At 37.1% G+C, this 19,107-nt stretch overlaps 2 protein-coding genes and 1 pseudogene across 5 annotated transcripts; 1 reads left to right on the forward strand and 2 right to left on the reverse strand.

Moving 5' to 3' along the window:
• LOC109045711 overlaps positions 1 to 2,527 on the forward strand; it is a 32,511-nt pseudogene extending 29,984 nt beyond the window's left edge.
• Positions 2,528 to 4,800: 2,273 nt separating this feature from the next.
• zgc:86764 (uncharacterized protein LOC797431 homolog) lies at positions 4,801 to 11,318 on the reverse strand. 2 transcript variants are annotated; one of them, XM_042748163.1, is made up of 14 exons: positions 11,161 to 11,318; positions 10,499 to 10,631; positions 10,293 to 10,415; positions 9,899 to 10,132; positions 9,639 to 9,809; positions 9,156 to 9,305; positions 8,904 to 9,054; positions 8,431 to 8,567; positions 8,241 to 8,336; positions 6,485 to 6,631; positions 5,974 to 6,069; positions 5,771 to 5,893; positions 5,397 to 5,495; positions 4,801 to 5,193 (listed from the first exon to the last, which is right to left on the reverse strand). In XM_042748163.1, exons 1-14 carry the CDS (start codon positions 11,175 to 11,177, stop codon positions 5,128 to 5,130), a joined length of 1,743 nt encoding a protein of 580 aa, XP_042604097.1. In that variant the 5' UTR covers positions 11,178 to 11,318; the 3' UTR covers positions 4,801 to 5,127. The 2 variants fall into 2 exon arrangements, with proteins under 2 accessions (XP_042604097.1, XP_042604098.1); XM_042748164.1 differs by lacking the exon at positions 11,161 to 11,318 and adding an exon at positions 10,779 to 11,067.
• Positions 11,319 to 11,794: 476 nt separating this feature from the next.
• LOC109045243 (sulfate anion transporter 1) lies at positions 11,795 to 17,603 on the reverse strand. 3 transcript variants are annotated; one of them, XM_042748160.1, is made up of 4 exons: positions 17,480 to 17,603; positions 15,943 to 16,056; positions 14,324 to 14,965; positions 11,795 to 13,848 (listed from the first exon to the last, which is right to left on the reverse strand). In XM_042748160.1, the coding sequence occupies exons 3-4, from the start codon at positions 14,936 to 14,938 to the stop codon at positions 12,331 to 12,333; spliced, it is 2,133 nt and encodes a 710-aa protein (XP_042604094.1). In that variant the 5' UTR covers positions 14,939 to 14,965; positions 15,943 to 16,056; positions 17,480 to 17,603; the 3' UTR covers positions 11,795 to 12,330. The 3 variants fall into 3 exon arrangements, with proteins under 3 accessions (XP_042604094.1, XP_042604095.1, XP_042604096.1); XM_042748161.1 differs by lacking the exons at positions 15,943 to 16,056; positions 17,480 to 17,603 and adding an exon at positions 15,875 to 15,898; XM_042748162.1 differs by lacking the exons at positions 15,943 to 16,056; positions 17,480 to 17,603 and adding an exon at positions 15,526 to 15,736.
• Between the last annotated feature and the right edge of the window lie 1,504 nt (positions 17,604 to 19,107).

Below are 19,107 nucleotides of genomic sequence, written 5' to 3' on the forward strand. Positions count from 1 at the left end.
TCTCACATTATTCAGACTGTGTAGTATATTACAGTATTATATACAATTCTGAGTTTACATCTGACAATTTATGTAGTAATGTATTTTCTGAGTTTATGTCTAGCATTTCTAACATTTTTTTTTCGAATTATGAGGACCAAAGTGAGATTTGTGAGTTGTATGGACCATATTGGTGCTCGACTGATGTGTTCAATGTAAACTATTTTTAAATAAAAAAGACCTATGTTACATTATTCATGTTTATTTACCATTGAAAAAGAGCATTGAAACAACACAAGGGTGAGAAAATAATGATAGAATTTTAATTTTGTGGTGACCTATCACTTAAACAAAATTTGCATTTACTTGTGCAGTAAACTGAGAGGTCGAGTCTTACGTCAAATTTTAAGAAGGAAGGAAAGCCGGTCAGAGAGATGAGAAAGTGATGAGGAACTTAGTGAGTTTGTGGCTTGTGTGAGTCAGGCTGAGAATTCTTCAATCTTACCCTGCCGACCCTCAACCAAGATTCACTCAAGTGCAACTCACGAGTCAATCACTCTATACTACTCCAGCATACTTGAACCCAAGACACATTCAGCTGTTTCGCTGTTGTTGTGCTGTATCATGGTTAAATGAACAACATGCTGAGGACAGGACCCTGTGGAGCCCTGTTCATGCAAGACAAATGGGATGTGACACTCTTGCTGTCCGTGATGAAGAGTTTTGTAGTGCTCAGCTTAAATGCGTGATAATGTGTGCTGAGTAGATGTGCAAAAAGTGCAACGTTTCATCCTAAGAAGATCTGCAGCGAGCTCCCGTTTACCAAAACCTGCTGTAGTGCTAAGATAATGCAGATCAAGTGCTAGTTTGAGAGTTTCTGCCCCACAATCTGCTACTCCGTGATGATGGTTTCTTTTTTAACATTAACACCAGCTGCAGTCTTTCAACCAGAGATGTAAAACAATACAAAAAGTGGAAAGGACACATAATAAACCTTGCCAGCTTGGCTCATTAATATAAGACGTTGGAAAATTTGCCCAGTTGCAAACAGTGCCAGAAATGATCTTTTTAGCTGAAGTCTGAGAACTAAAAGCAAATTTTAAAGTCAATGTGAATGCACTTACTGCTGATTCTAGGTTTGATGTCTGCATGGGCTTTATAAATCATAAATTAATATGGAATATAGACAACATACTTAAAGTCAAGAATTTAGAACAGTCATAGTTTAATCTATGACAATCAACTTGTCCATTCAAACTGAGTTGCTGTATATATATATTTTTTAAATACTTTAATTAATACTTTTATTCAGCAAGGACACAAAAAAGTGACCGGAAAGATATTTATTATGTTACAAAAGATTTCTATTTCAAATGCTGTTTTTATTACGTTTTATTCATCAAAGAATCCTGAAAATGTGTGTTTCCACAAAAAAAAAAATATATTAGGCAGCACAGCTATTTTCAACATTGATAATAATAAGAAATGTTTCTTGAGCACCACATGAACACATTTGAATGATTTCTGAAGAATCGTGTGATACTGAAAATTCAGCTTTACCATTAAAGGAGTAAATTACATTCAAAACATATATAGATAGAAAATGATTATTTAAATTGTAATAACAGATCACAGTTTTACTGCATTTTATTCAAATAATTAAGAAACAAAAAAGCAGTAGTGTTCTGTATTAGCAAAACATTAAAAATCAACCCTATTAGGAGTTTTCGGATGAAAACTACATTTATTATAATTAATAATTAGTCACAAATGTCATCTAAATGGCAACTGTAACAGTACTGAGCATTGTGAAAGTTTTCTTTTTGACTCTTTTAATGGATTAATGGATGTGCACCATAATTGTGCAAAAACTTTTCAACATGGTTTAATTAGATGTTAATGGATGTCTAAATTTGGTCAGAGGAATGCATTTAATTGGCGTACATGGTTTGCTTGAAGTTTATTATAAAACCACTAAGAGAGATCCTTTGAAACCATACTTTCTCTAATGCTAAAACAAATCTAAGAACAACTTAAAAGTGAACTGACGGATTGAACCCATTAAGGATTCCTTTGTATCTTAGCTGAAGAATAACTTTTGATGCTTCTAAGACATAACAGGGATATTAAAAATGGCAAACCTAAAGTCATTCCATAAAGGCTCTATATGTTCAAAGAATTTGTTGCTCTGATGTTAGATGTGTCTGGTTTATTATCTTTTTCCAGTTCGCATCTGCTTTCATTCACTGTCGATTGACATTAACAGTATACATCCCTTTTCTTAGAAAACATACAGCAATAAAAAAAGAAAGAAATTTGCATTGAGCTGCATTTGCTTCTTTTCCAAGAAAGCTTCTTTGCTTCTTTCCAACCAAGCAGAATATCACAGTATGTTTTCTGTTTTTTTGTCTTCAGATTGTCATTTCTTCAAAACCGAAGGTACAGCGACAATTCCAACCGATTTCTGTCAAGCGAGCCGGAATCTCAGGAGTCTGTTGGTGCATCATAGCCAAGAGTTCAATGCCTACAGATGCAGCCTGAGGAGAACATACAGACAACAGCCTAGATAGGAAATATGTGTCAAATCAAGAGACTTCATTGTAGTTTCCTTTTGACGAGAAACAACAAATCACAAAGATGGTTTATAGGCCTATTTCACAGAACTTCTACAGTACATTATGTAAGAATGATGTTAGCATGCAGGTATTTTATCAGACAGCCTAAAACCATGAATGCAACCAGATAAAATGTCCAAAAGAAGTAGTAAACTTAAAAATGAATATTGCTGAATATTTATTCACCCTCAGTTCTTCCAAGAAGACCATCACTTCTCACAAATGGATCCTGTGCAGTGAATGGGTGCCGTAAAAAGAATCTGATAATTGCGAAGTGTAAAGTGGTCCTCCAGGAACTGAAATTTTGTCCTGCAGAGTTTATCTCCAACCCTAATTAAACACACCTGAAGCAGCTAATCAGGGTCTTCAGGGATTACTAGAATCTTCCAGGCATGTGTTTTGGAGCTGGTTTGAGCTACATTCTGCAGGACACCGGCCCTCCAGGACCGGAGTTTGATACATGCTTTAGCCGGAAGCAACAGTTTGAAGTTAAAAACATCTTAAAGATGGATTTGTTTCTTACAAACATGCAGCTTTCACTTTACAAGATGTTAATCGTTGGACTGGAGTCATGTGGATTACTTATGGATTATTGTCATGTTTTTATCAGATGTTTGGTCTCTGACTCTGACGGCACCCATTCACTGCAGTGGATCCATTGGTGAGCAAGTGATATAATGCTAAATTTCTCAAAATTTGTTCAGAAGAAACAAACAAACTCATTCAGTATGTAGCCTGAGGGTGAGTAAATATTCAGCAGATTTTAACGTCTGGGCAAACTATTTATTCAGAGATCTTTCTTCGTCCCCTTGAACATTTTTCAAGTTATATGGGGATGTTAACTTACTGCTTCTCATCTGTGTAGTTGTTCTCATCTTTCAAGTTAGGAGGAACATTTCTGCTTCAACTGTAAAGGCTAACAATGATAAATATAAACTGCTCTGCAGACAGGTACAAACGGCTTGTCATTTAAGCATGCGGTTATTCTTGCATCCATTGAACCTCTAAATGCTCATTTTCAGACTAAGGAGTTAATACTCCCTTATTTATTCATCAATGTATTTGTTGTACATGTACAGTTTTGACTTCTGTGAAAAGAAGCGGTAGCTTGTCACTGTGTGACATTTCTCCTTCTGTTGTATCACTGTGTAATCAAACGTAATTTAATGTAGTGTACCTGGATGATGAATCTAAAAAATCTGTTGTCAAAGTTTCATGAAACTATAGAAAAACTATATTGTTACTCCATACCGCATGTGTTCAACATTTCTCTTCCATTACATAAAAGCTGCTGTTTGATTGAAGTGCCATTGTTCTTTCCATTGTGGTCCAGACAGTTCCTAGGAGACAGCTAAATGCTGAAATATTTTAATTGTGTAATGCTTCATATGGCCTTAAAAGCATTAGCTTGATCAGGCCATTACATTGTTTTGCCCAAATGAGCCAATTACATGTCGAGGCATCGAGTGCCACTCAAAAATTCAAACTCGACCATCAAAGATCTAAATTACTATCCATTTGCGAAACAAATGTGAAGATGATTTCAAATGTTCAAAAGTTTTAAAGCAGCTATTCCAGCATGAGGCCACACAACAGATGTTTTATACTCTGCCAGAGACAATCAACTTGACGAAAAATAATAATGCCAAGATCTCTGAAGTACTGCTTTGACATTCGCTCATAATACACATTACTGTTCAAAAGTTTTGGGTCAGTAAATTTGTTTTTTCTTACTTTCATGACCACCTAGACAATATAACAGTTCTATTGTGAAATATTATTCCTATTTAAAACAGCTGTTTTCTATTTTATTACATTTTAAAATGTAATTTATTACTCTGATGGCAATGCTAAATTTTTACGAGCCATTACTCCAGTCTTTAGTGTCACATGATCCTTCAGAAATCATTCTCATATGCTGATTTGATGTTTAATTAGTATTTATATTATCAATTTTGAAAGCAGTTGTACTGAATTTTGTGGAAACAGCAATACATTTACAGGATTCTTTGATGTATAGAAAGTTCAAATGAACAACATTTATTTGAAATAGAAATAGAAATAGTGCTATTCTCCCATTTGGTCAGTGTTATTGCATCCTACCTGAAATAAAGCCCAAACTTTTGAACAGTAGTGTAGTCACCATTTCTAGTAATTCAGGGTAGAGATATTTAAAAAACTGTGCAAAAAAAAAAAAAAAGCCAACTTTGAAATGTATAAAAAGCATTTTATTAAAAGTGCTGTATATTAACAAGCAAATGACTGACCTTTTATGAGCTAATAAATACAGAATCTGACTGAGCAAATAAACAATGACAAAAAATAAAGCAGATAAAAAAATATGTATAATTGTGACTTTTAAAACAAGCAAAACAATGTCTCTGGAAAGTCACTGCATTGGTCAAAGGTAAATAAGACAAACACCTGAGAATAGTTGTATCCTGTACAGTCCCAATCCTGACATTATTATTTGTGACCTAAACATCATAAAAAAATAAATAATAAAAAAAAGTATCAAATGTTGGCAGTCCAATCAAAGCATGTCTTTAACGGTGGAATTGAGAAAAGCATCATTGTTGGCTTTCCTGGAGAGCTCGCTCTGTAATGGAAAACAAGATAAAACATGTTAACGTCTTTACTAACTGAACACTGAATCATTATTATGTGTGGGCCTTTAAAATGGTAATGATCTCTCTCAGGGGAATTAGCGGTCACAAATGAGCATCCTTCTTATCACAGATGCTCCATTTGGAGTTAATATACATCTGGGGAAGTGGTCTAATGCAGAGTGATTGGGCTTACGGTAAAGGCCGAGTAGCTGATTGGAAGCGGTTTCTTGTCACTGTTGAACTCCTGCAGCGGCACACGTGGGCCAGAACTGGCCTCTGTAGTCTTGGTCCTCTGTTAGACCAAAGGATAAAAACACAAAGTTTAAGAAACATCACTGATCTTTAATATTGAGACATGTACAGATAATAGAGCTTGACCTACAGTTTTACACAAGAGTACTGATTATTGTTGATGCAACAGTGTCATCTAATGTTAGCTTTTGGAACTTCTCTATTTTAACCCTGCACTTGTGTCTAACCACAATCCTTTTTGGACTGATCTCAAGCCAACAGCTTTGATCAGAGAGTTGAATTGAGTTTGGAATGCCCCGGGCAGATGGTTTTAACCTTGGCAGAGAGTTGAGGTCTTCCTGGCACACACAGAAATGTGGTGGATGAGCCGCCACTGTTGCTGCTGGAGCTACTGACGCTGCTCACGGTGGCAGTGCGAGGAGCCAACATATTGGGCATCTGAAATAATTGGAAGACGATTACGCATTTTAATAAAAGGCTTGTTTTTGCAAATCCATGCTTAGTGAGGAAATGGATACCTTTTTGATTTTGTTAGGGGTGGGGGTGGTATATGTTGATCCGAGGGGTCTCTTTGTCGGAGTTTTAAACTGAGAGGTTTCTGTTTTCTTTGTCATCTGGAAGACACAATTTAGTAAAATAAATCTTTAAAAACATTCCTGAACAAAGTATGTAAATGTATCAAGGTACGATACAGCCAGGTCACTCTATACTACAAAATACTTCTTTTGTGTCTACACCATCTAATATTCTATAGGTGCTTTTCAATACTCAGATTAAATTAAATAGTCAAGGCTTTGTATTAAATAACCAAACTTTAACAACATAAGGGCAGATCACTTGAGTGCAGTTGATGACGCTTTGAAGTGATCAAGATTATTCCAATGTACACAGAAGTTTTCCTTTAATTGCTCCATCCTCATTTCCTTTCCGTGCATCCTTCCCTCTCATCCTATGGGGATGGAGCTAAGACGTGAGGAAAGGAAATGAGTGTGCACAAATAAAAAATGAGAAGCACCAAGGGAATCTCACCCGTTCATTCTTCTCCTTGTCTTTCTGCAAGCGATGCTCTTCCCACTGGCTGGAGATGTAATCCATGATCCTTTGACCTTGCACAAGAAAGGAAGTCCCCTGATTCTTTTCCCAAACTTCCACATGGCTTCTTAACTCCTCTTCCAGCTGTTTGTGTAGATATACAAAGGCAAACTGACATTACAACCACAACTGGTCTTAGCTCCCCATGTCGTTCCAAACCTGTAAGACCTTGGTTTATCTTCGGAACACAAATTAAGATATTTTTGATGAAATCCGAGAGCTTTCTGACTCTGCATAGACAGCAATGCAACTGACACATTCAAAGCACAGAAAGGTAGCAAGGCCATTGTTAAAATAGTCCATCTGACATCAGTGGTTACATCTTAAAGAGCCCCTATTATGCCATTTTTACGGTTCCTAATATTGTTTTTTTCCACTGGGCCGCACTATGGTCCAAGTGCATGTCTCATGGGCCACACACATATCATTTACATATTACTTCACCAATACAAACCAACCAGATTTATAATAATATAGCCTAAATATTATGATATCTAATCGATTACATTCACTGAAATAAATAATTCTACTCATCATTAGTAAAACACCTGATGCTGTCGGGAGCTGACCAATTTTGTGAAATTCGGCTCAAAAGGAGTAACAGCACAATGAAGTTGCGACTGTAAGTTGCAGTCTGTAAGACGCAGAAAATGTAGCCTATGTTGATCCAAATATTGAGAGCTCTCTCAAGTTTAATAATCTGAGGTACTCTCCGGAGATGTTTTGCCACATTTCTGCAATTAAGGATGATTACTGTGTAGTGTGGGTGTTTCCTTTTGCCTGAACATCTTCAAGTGAGTGGCGGGGCAAACCGAAAGTCCAGCACTCTCCTACCTTCACTGCTGATACTGCGACTATTCTTGTTTGTATGTGTTCCTTTGTTGGCATTTTCCACATTTCGTTTTTCTCCATAAAAAAAAAAAACAAATTTGTCCATTCTGATGCTCCATTTTTTACCGAACAAATGGCTGCTGATGACTATTTGAATTTAATTCAGCCAAAAGTGTTCGTTAAATGTGTAACGATAATTCTGTGTGTAGGCTACAGGTCTGCTCATGTCTGAAAATAATATGAAAAACTCAATTATTTTAAATAAAAACATTATAGCTTATTTGTTTAGTACATTTTTAAATTAATGTAAAAACTAAAATGAATTGTAAAACTTGGTGGGCTGCATTTGAATTTGTGACGGGCCATGAGTTGAGAACCACTGCTGTCGAGAGTTGATTATTTTGGGAGACAATAACTTTATCGTGCACTTTCAGCTTTACAACTTTGCAGGTCGTTTACATTCACATATGGCTACATTACACACTGCGTGAAAGGGCAATATTGGAAATGGCAATATTGGAAATGGCATAATAGCGGCACTTTAAGTTTGTGAAGCTACGAGAATACTTCTAGTGTGCAAAGAAAACTAAAATAATTACTGTTATTAGGTAGTAATGATGTCCTTACTACCTTTCTTGGACTTGAACGTGGTAGTTGCATTGCGGTCTATGCAGAGTCAGAAAGCTCTCGGATTTCATCAAAAAATATCTTAATTTTTAAGGTCTTACGGGTTTGGAACTACATGAGAGTCAGTAATTAATGACAATTTTCGTTTCTGCATAATATATCCCTTTAAGATAAAAAGTTACCGGTATATGGTCCAAAAAAAAAATAAATCCTTTAACAGCAAATGTGCAAGTACCTTTGGAAGCAGTTTCTGCACTTTGGCCCTGTCCTTACTCTCTTTGAGCAGAGATCCTCCTCTGTTACTGAAGCGATTGGGATCTGCAGCCTTTCTCTGGTAAGCGAAACATAGAACAAAATGACACGGGTGAAACCACATAAGGTTGAGTTGACTTTAAGCATGGGACTTGTGAGATGCCTTTAAGAACCTCAAACTCTTGAAAAAGAGCCCAGTTCCTCTGCCATTTCTCCAGGTCCTCCAGTATGGGCTGTGCTGCCTCATAGAAAGCCTTCATTCTCAGCAGCTCAGTGTCATGGAGGGCCAGCAGCTCCTCTGTGTAGTGATCTGTTCAACCAGAATGAAATGAAAGCCAATTTCCATTGGCAAAAAATCAGCTTTTGTCTTTTTTTTTTAATCAGGATTGGTCATCAATAAAATATTTGATCTACTTAATTTACTACAATTAAAGGAATATTTCAGAGGAGTTTTTTTTTTCATCTGGATTTGTTATGATAAAGAAATCCAAGAATCTTGGATGGTCTGAGGGTGAGTACGTTTTAATTTTTGGATGAACTACACCTTTAATACCACTTCAGTTTTTGCTGAGAAATTAAATGAATTTAATATTATAAAGTTACCTGACTGCTTTTAAGTTTGAATATCAAGGTTCAGGCAACTTACCATCACAGAAGTGAACACTGAACGGCTCTCTCTGTTCTGGTCCAAGCAAGCATTTGTCCCACAGAACCATAAGCTCCTGTCGGACCTTATCAATCACCTCCTCCAGCTGAGCCATCTGTAGCTCTTCCAGATGTTCCACATAGCCCTGCCACTGTAAGAGGAAATGCACTCCATTAGCATTTGTTGGTAAACCACAAGGACAGTTAAGATCCCTGATAGGACATCCTGTGGGTTACATGCAAAAGCTCTCACCCGTCTGATATCATCAGATAGAGTGCTCATAGCAGCCTCTCGGAATGCCTCGCCTTCCGGCTCAGGACAACTCAGACGATTCCACAGGCTCGTAGCTCGCTCTTTGAGTTTGTCTCGGGCTGAAATCAAGGATTCCTTTTTCATTTCAAGCTGTGTGGTATAAATATGAATTATTAGTACAATAATGATGATAATAATAATAAGCCAGCTGGAAAGTATGTATTTTTTTATGTATATATACACTTGTCTATTTATACTTGTATAACCAATTTTTATTCACATTTGGTTCTTGGTGAGATTTAATTTTGGAACATGGTTAAGATGCTAGACTTGTTCTTACACAGCCACTAGAAGGCACTGCTAGCTCATGCAATGTTTTTAGAAGCCATATTATCCATGCAAAAAAAAAAAAAAAAAAAACTTTGTAAAAAATTATATATATAGGCTTTGTTTTATGAAGGGGAAAAAAAAAATTAGTAGCACCTGGCTGAGCAGCAGTTTCAAGGCTTTGATATTATCATGCGTGAGTAGAAAAATATCAGTGTCAGGGCAGATGGACTCCCGTTCCAGACTGCTCTCCGGTTCATGTCCCATCTCGTCCATCAGGCTCCTGATGTCCTCCCTGAGCCCAGAGAACACCTTCTCCCTGTTCACCTACAAACATAGAGCTTAAGTCATAAAAGCATCCAGAACAGAAACTCATGAGCGATCAGATCACTTCCAAAAAGAAAAGAGATAGATACTTTTTCTTTGACGAGTTTCTCAACATGTTCCTGGAGTTCCTGCAGCTGGGTTCGAGAAGGCACACTTCCCGATGGGATGTAATATGGAGTAGAGCACAAAGTTACGCACAAATCCTCGTCCTGCTTCTTCAAATCACTCAGCTCTCTTAAACGTTCATTCCTCTCCTTTAGAAGAGATTCAACATGGCACCGCAGGTTCTTCTCCATCTGGAGGACTGTAAGGTCTTGCTCCAACTATAAAAGATCGCAGGATAATGATCAGAACAACTGGAGCTTTCCATAATTAGGGTTAAAATTCTTAGAAAAACATCAAATTTAGACAAATTTAAGTCAAGCATCAATAGTTTATAATGCCTGATTTCTAAAAGACAATACTTCACAAGTCTTGTCGTACTTTGTATGGTTCCAGTCCCAGTTCCAAGCACAGTGTATCCAATTGTTTCTGGAAGGTAATGACATCGGTTTTGATGCGATGTCTTAAGGCCTCTTCCTCCATAATCATTGAATGCAAAAGCTCCTATAAAACATGTTTAATTTAGAGTAAGCATCAATCAGAAATTGGTGAGAGATGTGAAGTATGCAAACTAAGGCATTACTTACATCTATATGTTTTTTCACAGTTTGCATTCGTTCGACCCTCTGCTCCTCCATGATGCCGATACTGTCCCATATGTCCACAAGCCTGGCCATGGCATGATTAATCTCAGTCACCAGAGAGAACGCCAGAGCTTCACTGCTCATCAAAACATAAGGAAATAAATTAGATTAAATGAATACTGGTGGATCTTGTGGTGTTTGGACTGACAGCATCAGCCTCCATTCACTTTCACTGCATCTTTTTAGCAAACAATGTAAGTGAATGGTGACCAAGACACATTACCTTTTAAGTTCAAGAGAAGAATGTCAAACGATTTTAAAGCAACATAAGAGTGAGCAAATGATGATAGAATATATTATTATTATTTATTGGATGACCTAACGTTATCCCTTTAGCAGTCGTAACCCCTTAAACACCTCTTACAACCTAAGGCTCACGACAACAAAAAAGATCAGCAAGACTTTAGTTATTTACGTTAGATAGTTATTTAAAATTTCTACAGCGTCAGTAAAACTCGCATCAAAACTAAAAAGAGGTACTGTGTGTAACGTTAACTAGCGTGTGTTTTGTATTAGCAGCCACAATGTACACTAGATAATGAGACGCGGCCATAATATAATTGAACCTAGCGCAAGTTTAACATTCTCGACTTATACACACTTACCTTCTGCGAGAAGACATCGTTGTACCGTATTAACCCACAACTCCGTCAATTAATTAACTAACTAAAATATAAAGTATGACAAGAAACACCAGTCGTTTCGCTCTGCGGCTACGAGCGGTAAAATTTGAATCGCAGCTGACGTTTTCTTGTCTTCTTCACTGCATTAAAAAAGAGACTCGTATAGCGTCACGACTATTGCGCCACCACGCGCCCCGGAGTGAAATAGTTTCCTTATCATAATCAAACCACATTCCGTAGTGATTCGTGATAACAACGGTTATCCTTTTAGGATGTTAGTGCGATAATTATTGGAATAACTTTGCTCCACTGAACAGATAAGAGTATCTTGTGTTGCAAACCTGACACAAATAACGAACCATAGAGGTACAAACATCAAAATCTAATGTCTGTGGAGAACATCTTCAAGGTACAGTAGCTGTAATGCCACCTTTGTGTGTGTTTTCTTGGCAAAACATGGACAATTGTATCTATACGTGAATATGGTGGGTTATACAATATCATAAGCTGTGGAAAGCTGAAAACAAGCATGAACCTTGAGGCAACAGTGTATCCAAATGGCGGAGTCCAAATAGTAGTTATTGACACTGGTTTAAAATATAATCACATCTCCAGGTTAAATTTGTCCTATACTTTATTTCCTCAAGAACACCATGAAACATTTTCACATTTTAAAGGCAGTATAACAGACAACTTTAAATCACATATCTGTATTGTCTTCTCATGGTATTATTTGCTGATGTGTGAAGATGTTTTTTTTCTTCTTCTGACAATTAAAGAGCAGGTTTTGCACCAGTCAAACAGGAAATCAGTCTTGTTTTCATTTAAAATGGTATTAAATTAATTTCTGAGGGCTCAGAAATATGCCACAAAGTAATTGTTTTTATTTGATTTTCTTGTAGTTTTTGATAAACATAAAAAAAATTAATATGACACATAAATGCAATTTTGTCTTCCAGTGTGTATAATAACAACCCCTGAGTTTGTACAGCAGAATATTCAAAATGTTCATATTCAGTTCTGATTCTAACAGGAGTGGAATTTGTGTGCTATCTTATTCAACATTTATCATTTCCAAGTGCTGAATATCATGTTTCATGTGTTTTAATAGAAAATATGTTCTTCAGCTCTTGAGGCCCATTTGTGGATACATTACACAGACGAGTCATTAACCGGTTGTGTCATATGAGTAGCAAAACCAACAGCACTGTGGATGGTATGAAATGACAGTTGTTCCATATCTTGGTCACCAGCCCCAAAGAAAGACCCTCTCCTTAAAGAATCTATTACTGGTGTGTTGCAGCAAGCTAGAATTACATTCACGCCAACTTCTTTATAGTCTTTTAAAACCATTTTGAAGGTGCTTACTCCTGTTGTGTCTATAATGGAGATGCAGGAGCAATCTAAGATGATCGTATGAAAATCAATGTTTTGTGAAATCAAGCTTACACTTACATCTCCATTTGTTTCATCTACTCTATCTGTCTTCTTCGCAGTCTTTTCTCTAGCTTTTTTCTCCAGTTTTCTTCTGCGGGTTATTTCAAGGAATGGCTCAAGATCAGTTGCTTTATATAAAGATTTTAAAAAGAAGTCTTTGTTGGCATAGAAGAGAGGTGCTTGAAAACGAAAGATCTTCACCTTTGGAACAGGTGAAAGATTATCATACTCTTCCATGTCCTCATAGTCATTGGTTTGTTCAATTTGTCCCAGTAACGAAACCTTAGGATTCTGAGTCTGGGCCACCACACAGATCATAGAGAAGACCACACCAATCAGCAGTCCAATCTCTACACTAATTAAAGCAGTTGAGCTCATGCTTACCAACCAGACAATTGCCTCAATCTTGCTTTGACGCCATTGCTTAGGGACGTCTAAAAATTTGCGCAGGGCGCCCCGGAGACTGACGATGATGATACAGGCGAGGACACATTTCTGCAGGGCATAGAAAAATGGTGCAAAGAAAAGAAGGACCAGAAGAACCACAAAGGCACTCACTACACTGGAGACCTGAGTCTGGCAACCTGTTGAGTCTTTCACCATAGTTTTTGCCAGGGCGGCACTTGTAGTGAAAGAATGGAAAAATGAAGGAATTATATTGCAGAACCCAATTGCTATCATTTCTTGGTTGGGCCTAACTGTGTAACCATTCTTTTTAGCAAACATCTCAGACAGAGAAACGGTAAAAGCAAAACTGATGACAGCTAAAGGAATGGCGTCGTATGCTACACGGGGCATCAGTTCAACACTGGGCACCTTTGGCGGAATGAAACCAGTTGGAATGGCACCTGAGATACTGGAGCTAAACTGTCCGTTTAGATCAGCAAAGTGGGAAACTACTGTGGCAACTGCCACTACGACCAGTTCTGTGGGCAGCGGGATCTTCAAACGGTCCTTATAGCGATCCTGGATCTCTTTTCCTGCAACCAGCACTATGATGCAGATGGCACTTGTTATTAAGTCACAGAAGTTGGTTTGGTGGATGTTCTTGAAGATGTTGATCCAAGTGACCACCACTGTGCCGTAGCCTTGGTGTCGAGGGATCTTAAGGCCAAGCAGGTACTTTGCCTGGACAGTGAGGATAGTGCAAGATGCACCAGTGGCAAAGCCATCAAGCATAGGAGCAGACAGATAAACCGAGACAAACCCCAGCCTGAGAATGGCCATCAGCACCTGAGGAGAAAATACAATACACTTTTTAATAAAGGACATGACATTTCATTTCCGTACTGAATGAAGGGTGTACTATGTATTTATTTATTTATAAATATAATATACATGGAATTGGAAGATGGCATTCGCTGTGTTCCAAATGGGATAAATCTTTCTCCAAAGGGCACTTAGAAGTAATGCAATCATGACCCACATACTGAAGGGTTGTTCCAAACCAAGTGCTCAAAATGGGCCACTTCAGAGGACACTTTGAAATGATTTTGAAGGGTACAACTGAGAGACACTTCCTCCCATGATTCTTTGTGCAGGTTTAATTGTGTGAGAGCAGCGCAGGAGTGACATACAAGTGCATTTCTTAATTCCTTTGAATCTCTCACTCACATTTATTTAAATTAATTTTGCTTAAGTTTGATGGTTACAGCACTTGCATCTTTGTGTGGTGATTTGCAGATGTAATTTAAGAAAATGTACGTACCTGGTAGATTCCAGCAAGAAATGTTAAAGCTGTGGCAATGCTAATGGCGTAGCATTCTTTTCCGCATTCCATATTCAGTGCCATGATCTTCAAGTTGACCAGAGTAGTGTTAGCTTCGCCAGTGTCATTTAACCCAAATGCGTTTTTCGTACTGTCTTCATTCAAATCAAATCCTGCAAGGTAGACCTCTCGGTCAACAACTTGCCCAACCATCAAACTCATGAGGCTGAAGATGCCCACAGAAACATGTCTTGACGTTCCCATGAAAAAGTAAATGATGTTTGAAAAAAACGATGTGTACAAGCCATAGATGGGATCCAAGCCAGCCAGCAGGCAGTACGCAATGGCTTGAGGGATCAATATGATGCCAATTATGATCCCAGACATCAGATCTCCCCATATATAGTCCTTCACCTTGTACTTCGGAAGCCATTTCACTACGGGGAAGAAGCCTGTGAGAGTCCTCTTCAGTTTCGATCCTGAGCAAGAGAGGTTTCGCTGCAACTTGGTCTTGATAATCTCACGAATCCGTTTCCTCTCTTGTACTCTACGCTTTAGTGGGCCCACAGTCACAGAGTTTAGGTCCTCCATGGCTTCCAGTGATGAAGGACCCATGCACTGATGAGGCTTTTAAGACAGCTCCTGAAAAAGGGACAAAGACCTTTGATCAGTGTGTGATCTCCTTTAAAGATCAAACTGGATGTCTGTTAAATAGGGGTAACTGATTAATCGTTTTGCTTGGAGCAAGTGTGAATGGAAAACAGTTTCTGCGTTTTCTGTTTTTAGCTGTTTCTGTGGGAAAGTCAATAATTAGTCAAGCAAGTTAACACGATTATCTAAGGTTATACACCAATCAGTGTTTGAGAGGATTTACTGCTAGGGACAGCATTTACCAATCATTAGAAAAGATTCTCACATACTTTTCTTATCAAAGCCTCTAAAGCTAAAGGCTAGAGCGAAACCAGGAAACAAAGGCTTGTTTTTACATCTCACCTACATCTCATTCATTATTATTAGGACTTTTATGCACAAAGTATTATTCTAATACAGCTTTTTTATGATGTCAATGATGTTAAAGTCCCTGACCTTTTATAATCATTAATAAAACTCCACAAATTGCATACACATCTGTGCACTGTTCAGAGCAATTCCTGAGTAAAAATGTCCAGTTACTAATTAGTTCACAGAAAAATCTCACCAACCATTTCTTTTTGATTCCTTGTTCCATTAAATCCGTCATTGTGTCACGCATCTGCTGTAGATTTGGATGTGCCAGACAATGGTCTCTGATCAAAGCAATATGTATGCTATTTATCTCCTAATTGCCTTTTATTGGAGTGTCATAAAATCACCACTTAGATATGAAACTGTTCTCCATGATGGCGTCTCATAAAGTTTATAGGTCTATGTTTGAACTGGCATTAACATCAGTAAACTATTTTGTTTTCCTTTATAGCTGCTCTTCTGCCAAGGTAGATAAATGCTCATTGTGTTTTTGAATTTTAAGACAAATAACAATATAAATGAGCAACTATTAAGTACAACACTCACCTGAATAAGTGTCTTCTTAAAGGGACAAGCTATAAAATGACCAAAACTGCTTAGATTTATTAACTAACCTCTCTATACCTCGCCTCCCACCGGCTAAACGAAAAGAAGGGGTGTAAGTCCATGCTTCAGTATGCAAAAACCTTCCGGCAGTCCCCCTTTCCAACATCAGTCATTTTCATAGTCTGTAAGAAGAAAAGGCAGAAGTGTTGTGTCCCTCCTGGGTTAAACATATGTTAGTTTGTAATGCTCTGCATTGAGCAATATCTGGGCATCATGACAATAAGGCTTAAAGAGTCAATCTTTTAAAAAGACATTTGCATTGTCATGCAATTGTGCTGGAATTTAGATAGCATCATGTAAGATAGCATTACGTAAGACATGTTTTAAGATTTATGCATTGAAATACATACACTAGATTTACTTGTAAAGTGTCTGAATGCTTTCTCTTAATTGTCTTAGCTCATTTTAAATCAATTTACATTAAAAAGCAATAGCAGGGCAAAGGCATAAGTCGTCTTTTACTGGTTCTTCTCAAACTGAGCGAAAACATTTTACACATCAGATCGTTCCATGAAAAATAATGAAAACAGTAGAATCACTGTTTCATCTGAACTAGTTAAATGAGTTATATAATGAACTACTTTTAGAATCATCTCTTTTTTTGTTGCTGGCAATGCAGAGATGTTCAATGGCATGTGTAGTGACAAAATTTCACAATGACTTGAAGATGCTGTTGTTCATGCTACTTGCAGGATGTATGGCATTTATACTTTGACAAATTGTGTAAAATATGAATTTGAATTTGAATTGAAACCAGACAATGGTGGTATTATACAATTTTATTATACTATTTAATCATATACTGTAACTCAGTTAATATTTGTTATATTTAGCAATGTGCAAGTTTGTATTTATTCATGTATTTATTTATTTATTTATTTATTTTGGGTATTGTATAGTATGTTTTGTCCTATACTGTTGTCTGTGTGTGTGTGTGTGTTTCCATTCATTTCCATTATTACTATTGTGTCAATAAATAACAAAGGGCCAGTTCAGGCAATCTCTCAGTTTATTCTGTGAACTGTGAGCCTCGTCGTCTGGTAGAATAATGATTGTGTGGTTAAGAATAATGTATTTTCTGTCCTTTCTTCCTAATTGTTGACATACGGTACAGTTGTTGTTATCAGGTCTGGCAGGTTGTATAGATAGAGATCTCGGTCCGCTTTATATGAACTCAGTTATGAGTCATACTTTATGAGTAAATAGTGAATAACAGACAAACCTTCGTATGTGGTCCTTAGCAAAACGAGGTCTTATGTAAGATATGTCTTAATTGTAGTAGGGCAGTATGAGTTCAGATAATATGTACAAATGAATTGTTTACCAGTTCAGTGTTGTATCATAATTTCTAAATTGTCTAAAATCCAAAAATGATGTCATGAGATAAATAGCATGACATGAATGTGTCAAAAGGCATGTTGCTTTATCTTCATTTCCTATTAAATATTCTTGTGATATCATACTAATATATAAAAGCTTTGTATAAGAGGAAGCCCACCACCATATAAAGACTGAGGATGAATATTTAGGGAAACGGGGACTCACCCTTATCATAGGAGCGGATGAGCAGAATGGAGAATGCATTTGCCATGCCTTCACTGCTGAATTTCCCGGTGCACATTAGCTTAACTGTCTGTATAGAGCAAAGGATTGTGGGTAAAGATGTTGGTCTGCTTTCTTAACCCTCAGCAACCAATCATAGACAGATTGCGTTAGAGGAAGAGAGAGAAGGGAGGGCTCTGGGCTGATCACCATAGAAACAGTGCCACCCACAGTCTCTGCTTAGTATTACTGAATTTGTATGTGGCTGAAAGCATCTGAATAGTGCACTCTGAGCCACATGGGTGAACAAAAAAAAAATATACATATATATATATACACTTAGCATAAGCATAAATCTGCTGATTATCTATGTAGACATGTCTGTTTATTCAGGAATCTAGTGTAAACCTATACATGCATATATATGTTTAAATGTTTAGTGTGTTGTTGTTTTTATTGTTGAAATGCTTTCTATTAATTGGCCCACAAAATAATAATAATAAAAAAATTATCCTTAAAAGTGTAACACTGTTTGTGCCTGTGGCTTTGTGATGCTGTCAAAACATTGCTCTGTTTTTTTGAGCATCCAATCTGTCTGGCAACAGCTCAGCCAGTGGTGTGAGATTGGGGCGGGGTTACCTGTTTGTCTGACCAAGGACAGATGGGCGGAGTGTTTGAGGAAACCTGTTTGAAAATGGTCACTTTTAACAGTGATGATGTAGCAAATGACATGTATTTGTGAAAATATATTTCAAATTCTGCGAATGTAGCGCAACATTTGTTATTCCATTGAGGTGTGTGTGTGTGTGTGCGTGTATAAAATATTTACTTATCAGTTCTACAACAGAAAACTAACAGGTTTACACAGAAATCTTTAAATAAGCTCAGATTCTTCATGGGAACGTCTTGTTGATTGGGACATCTTATGTGACTGCAGGATTATGTGAGGCAGCATACTAGATTACGTACATGTTTCTGTCAAATGATATTCAGTGTTTGCTTAGCTGCTTTGTTCTCTTTGTTCTTTTTTATTGGTATAAGTCTCATCACATATGACCTTTTAAAACATTGTTTCTCCACAGCAAACTAAGCATGAGCCCAAGTTAATCTTTTCAGGTCAATATGTCAATATATCTGTTGACATTCTGTCACTTTGATAATATTCATGAGTGGTTGGGTATTACAGTATGGCTACTCATTGCTTATATCACAATGTTCTAAAAACATACTACGTGTCTCCACTTAAGTGAACTTCCATGACTTCGACCAGACCATAAATTAGGTGTAAATTTAAATAACACATTTAAATAATATTTATTAATTTTTGATATGTTTTACAGTAAGTTTCAGTGTAGCTGCTTCATGATGATGCAGGGTATAAATAACCAAAAGAGGGAGCCATGATTTTAAAATGTAAACATTTTGATTTTATTTAAATCATATTTTTTAATTATAAGTATTATTTAGTAGTACAAGTTCAGAAAACTGTGCCAGACTTCCAGTCTGGAGTCTAGACTTTTCTACATCTTGTTTACATACATTGTCAGGCTTTAAAAGTCCCTTATGTCATTAACCCTGACTTTCTCCAGCAGAGACTTGGATCAGTACAGACAATCTGTTCTGTCTCCAAG

This window comes from Cyprinus carpio, chromosome B21, assembly GCF_018340385.1.
Source record: "Cyprinus carpio isolate SPL01 chromosome B21, ASM1834038v1, whole genome shotgun sequence".
In the NCBI taxonomy this organism is placed as follows: Eukaryota; Metazoa; Chordata; class Actinopteri; order Cypriniformes; family Cyprinidae; genus Cyprinus; species Cyprinus carpio.